Source organism: Fukomys damarensis, unplaced genomic scaffold, assembly GCF_012274545.1.
Source record: "Fukomys damarensis isolate Sample0158 unplaced genomic scaffold, DMR_v1.0_HiC HiC_scaffold_13, whole genome shotgun sequence".
NCBI lineage: Eukaryota > Metazoa > Chordata > Mammalia > Rodentia > Bathyergidae > Fukomys > Fukomys damarensis.
Window position 1 is genome coordinate 37,786,888 of NW_022900925.1, and position 4,660 is coordinate 37,791,547.

Below are 4,660 nucleotides of genomic sequence, written 5' to 3' on the forward strand. Positions count from 1 at the left end.
GGGCGCAGGAGCCACGCATGCGTCCCCGCGCCGCGCTGTCAGTCGGCCAGAGGTCGGCGCCTTCCCTTCCATCCGCCGAGCAAGGTGTTCGCGCCGACTGAAGTTCAGGCCGTCCTTTGCTCACCCATTGTTCGGAAGTGATGTGCGTTTTCTACTTACGACACCTTTGGAACACCGGGCGTGGTGGCGCACGCCTGTAATTCCAGCACTCGGGAGGCTGAAGCGGGAGGATCACTGCGAGTTCGAGGCCAAGTCCCTGTCTCAAAAAAAATCTTTGGACTTCGATTCCCAGCACAAGAAATAAAACGGCCTTAAAGAAAGTCTTCTTATAAAAAGAAAGACTGAGCCCCAGCCAAGTGGATGAGGGTTTGAGAAACTTAAAACGCAGACACCAAAACACAACAAAACGAGGTCATCTACGGAGATGACCTGCTAGGACTGAGTGAGCCTATGCAGGGCAGAGCGTTCTGCCTGGGGTGAGGTTCAAAGCACAGCTTTCTAAGTGTTAACAAGACGGTACTGAAAACCCACTTGGATGGGGCTCAGAACCTCGCGCTTGGGAGCCAGGTGTGGAAACCACTGAGCCAAACCCCGGCCCCCAATTTCGGGGTTTAAGCGAGAGTAGCTCTATTTCCAGTGCTTTTAAAACACCACCCGGTCCACGTGGAGAAGGGGTCACCAGGCCTTGTAACAGACAGCAGAGGCCCGGGTGATAATCCACTTCCCGTCAGGGCACAGGGGTGGACGCTGGGCACTGTTCCCCACGAAAAGGGGAGCCGAGATTGAGGAGACGCTGGGCTTTTCTGTTTTTTCAATGTGTTTTCAAGAGACGGACGAGCATTTTAAAAACGACCTGTACTCAAACTCTCAGAAAGCATAACTCAGAGGCACATGCACAGATGACAGAGACTGCAGTGGGCGTCCTGTTACTATACAGTTTATTTAAACCAAACTATGATAATACAGAGGATGGAGGTGCAGCGGCCCATCTCTGGGTTGCAGCAGCAGGGAGGCTGGGAGGAGCCCTGGGACCTGTGTCTCATTCAGTCACAGGCCGGCCAGCCGCAGCAAGACGACCTACAGGACGATTCACAGCTTTCTGCGCTGCACTTCCGTCTAGGCGTGGTGCGTGACAACTTTACATCTCAAACTACTCCTCCGAGTTGTGCAGCGGCTGAGGGTGCCATGGTCCCGCCCACCTGACAGCAGCAGATTCTGCTCTGAATACGTCGGTGGGATGCTGAGTAAATCCAAAACACGTAACATACAGGAAGGTCCTTAAAAGTGAGAGTGATACTATATTCTTCATGTTAGATCAGAAGGAAGAAAGCACAGTGAAAACACAGGACATCGGGTACTTTCTGTGTCGTATCTTGGAGTGTGAACCTTCCATTCCCTTCCTCCACCGAGGGGAAAACATTTCACAGACAGAAAAAAGGAAGCGACATTCTAACGCCCTGGGAGGAGGAGGAGGAGGAGGAGGAGGAGGAGGAACAAAGCTTGGGTCCACACCTCCCTACAATAAATACAGCAGGGGCAGAGCAAACGTCACACATTCAGGCTTGATTTTAACATCTACGCTTACAAAAAAGAGACTGAGCTGCTCTGAGCGGACCACATGGGTGCCGGTATGGGTCCCGCCTCACAGCCACCGCCGTCTTCACGCTGTTTCCAGGAGTCTGGGCTTAGCCGAGGCTCGTGCGGCTACATGCTCATGTGTTCCGGAAGGACGTAGGAGATGTCATCCCACGGGTGTCGGTACAACCCCTGCTTCAGCCTCTTCTGATCCAGGTAGTGCCCTGAAATGGGGGCGGCTCTGCTTCAGGGCTGTGCAGTGGCTCGGGGCAGGGGACGAGGGAGGGAGAGGGGTCCGCCTTGTATATGCAAGGGAGCCAGCAGGATGGGGCGCTTGTCACGCCAGCACCCAGGAGGCTGAGGCAGGAGGACTGCCCTGTGTCTGAGGCCCGCTTGGGCTACACAGCGAGACCCCATCTTAGAAGGGAAAAAAAGATAAAACAGACAGAGAAGTGGGCAGGACGTCTAGCTTGGTCCAGACTTGGCAGAAGGAACCCAGATGTCCCTCCATTCCCTGGGCCTGCCGTGAAGTCGGTCCCCACGTAGGGACCAGGTAAAGGTAAGCTGGGACACAGGAGGGCAGGCTGGGCCCAGGCGGGCGGGGGACCTACCTATGAAGCCCATGCTTCGGCCCAGCACGAAGATGCCATTGAGGGCCCCGATGTCGATGTACTCGTCAGCCTCCTCCCTGCAACACAGAGCGGCTGGAGCGGCCTCCCTCCAGCAGGGGGCGCCAGGTTCATGGAGCCCAGCTCTGGGTGCAAGGACTGGGGCGGCTCGGCTCTTCCATGGGGAGCCTAGGGGTGCAAAGGCCCAGCGCCCAGGTCCTGTGGATTCGAGAACCCCAGGCTACTTTGCTGGGGAAGGGGCAGTGTGGGCTCACCGAGTGAAGGAGCCGCAGTTCCTGAGCATGTCCACAAACGCCACCCCGATGAGGCCGTCGACATTCAGGATCAGATTTGGCTTCTGGGAAAGCAGGGGATTCAAAGCTCTTTTTTTTTTTTTTTTTTTTTTTTTTTTAGGTGATTTTTTGAGACAGGGTCTCACTACGCAGTTGAGACTGACCTGGAACTCACTATGTAGCCCAGGCTGGTCTCGAACTCACAGCCATCCTCCTGCCTCAGCCTCCTGAGCGCTGGGATTACAGGCATGCGCCAGCCACCACCACACCCAGCCACCATTTCACTTTTTGTTCTTTGAAGTATTTCGTGTTCCTAATCCTTCTGCCTCAGCCTCCGAGGGCTAGGATCTCGGCATGCACCCCATGCCCTGCTATTTCTTGTGACTACATTCAAAACACTCCCACCCAGCTGACTGCAACCCTGCATGTGGCACAGGGCTCCGCAGCTGCCGGCTCAGCTCAGGAACAGGAAGTCCCACTGGCAGCCCCTGCCCACCACTGCAGGCCCCGAGCTGCCAGGCGTGGGCAGTACCTTGGAGGTAGTGATCTTCTCCACCTGCAGGGCGTAGTCCAGCAGCGGCGTGGCGGGAAAGTGCTGCCGCACGTAGTCCTTGAGGATCTGCACCCGCATGTCAGGGTTGTTGATCTGGAATCAGCCAAGTTACAGGACCCCACTGAGCCGCCGGCCGCTCCCACATCGCCCAGGACCCCGGCCAAGTGTGTGGTGCCGGGGAGGCTTCGGGGACCAAGTCCTAGGGAAGACCCCACTGTTGGGGGGCAGCGGATGCAGGCACACAGCGCACCCCAGTCCCGGGGCCATCTCCTTCGGCCTCCAGAGCGGAGGTGCTGGCTCTGGGGTGGTGCAGTGTCCGCCGCCTTCCCGGCTGCCCCTGCCAAGGCCTCGCCCTCTCCCGGCGGCCTGGACATCTACCCTGACCTCACCGCGTCGTGCCTTTGGATGCCTGACTGGGGGTCCTGAAGCACACACAGGACCTTCCTTTGGGCTTTGTTGTCGGCCTAGGAGACAGGTGTTCACTGTCCAGCCCAGGCTGGCCTCTAACTCAGAATCCTCCTGCCTCAGCCACCTGCGCGATGGGAGGACAGGTGTGCACGAGCCACCCCACTTAGCGCACACGTGACCCTGTGTCAACGAGAGTCACACCCGTGCCCGGAGCTAAGAGGTTTCTGTGGCTATCAAACCAAGCGGCCCAGAGTGAGGAGTGAGGGAGCCGCAACTCTCAACTCCACTCTCCGCCCGACCTGCAGGCGCGAAAAGCTACCAGGCGCAGGGAGTTGGGCCTGCCCCGCTGAGGGAAAGTTCTCTGAGCCTGCCGATGCCCTTCATCCTCGTCCTGGACGCTGAGGTCCAAGGCTCACAAGTCTGAGCCCAGACTGGGAACTCACTGAGGCCTTACCTCAAAAAAAGGCTGTGTGTGAAAGTTTCAGTGGTTCCGACACCTGCCTCGCAAGCGCAAGGACCCAAGTTTGATCCCCAGTTCCACAATAAATAAATAAAAATAAAAGCCCAGTTTCAGCCCCAATGCACCCCCGCCAAACCCCAAATTTCACCTCCCCGCCTGTCAGGAAGCTGGCATCGCCGCCATCGCCCGTGCACTCCCCACGGCCTGCTGCAGCGTGGCAGAGGCAGAGCCTGTACCTGGCTCCTGTACGCAGCCCAGAGGCAACAGCTCTGGGTCCCTGATGCCCCATCCCCGACTTGCCGACTTCACGCGGTGGCCGATGCCCATGATCAGCTTCCCTTCCTTCTTCATCTTATTCACGAACTCCATGGGGATCATGCCGCTGTCAAAGGCTTTGCTGAACATCTTGGCAGCCGCGTCCAAGGCACCCCCGAAGCGATCCCCCTGGGAGGAGCAGTGCCGTGGCTCAGCCTGTGGGCGGATCCAGGGCCCCTCCTGCCCGCGTCCCCGCGTCGCAGGGCCTTACAATGGTGAGCAGCCCCGACGTGAGGCTGGAGACCAGGTCCTTCCCGGCACGGGCGCAGATGATGGTGTTGTGGGCCCCGGACACGGCGGGCCCATGGTCGGCCGTCACCATCAGGCACATCTCGATGAACTGGCAGGAGTACTTGGGTAGCCTGCAGGGCCGGGGCCGGGGCCGGGGTGAGATGCGGGCAGCCACCACCCAGGTCCTCCCCACCTGGGGCCAGCCCGAGCCCAGCAG

At 58.5% G+C, this 4,660-nt stretch overlaps 2 protein-coding genes across 2 annotated transcripts in view; both read right to left on the reverse strand.

Annotated features, from left to right (window-relative positions):
* Positions 1-72, reverse strand: part of Klhl11 (kelch like family member 11) — an 8,944-nt gene extending 8,872 nt beyond the window's left edge. The window contains exon 1 of the mRNA XM_033763131.1: positions 16-72. Coding sequence (XP_033619022.1) covers positions 16-72 — 57 coding nt within the window. The remainder of the gene's footprint in view (positions 1-15) is intronic.
* An 823-nt stretch (positions 73-895) lies between these two features.
* Acly (ATP citrate lyase) overlaps positions 896-4,660 on the reverse strand; it is a 28,129-nt gene continuing 24,364 nt past the window's right edge. The window contains exons 22-27 of the mRNA XM_010635485.3: positions 4,424-4,574; positions 4,198-4,341; positions 3,009-3,122; positions 2,459-2,541; positions 2,187-2,263; positions 896-1,799 (exon numbers count right to left, since the gene is read on the reverse strand). Of these exons, the coding sequence (XP_010633787.1) occupies positions 1,705-1,799; positions 2,187-2,263; positions 2,459-2,541; positions 3,009-3,122; positions 4,198-4,341; positions 4,424-4,574 (664 nt within the window). The 3' untranslated portion in view covers positions 896-1,704. The remainder of the gene's footprint in view (positions 1,800-2,186; positions 2,264-2,458; positions 2,542-3,008; positions 3,123-4,197; positions 4,342-4,423; positions 4,575-4,660) is intronic.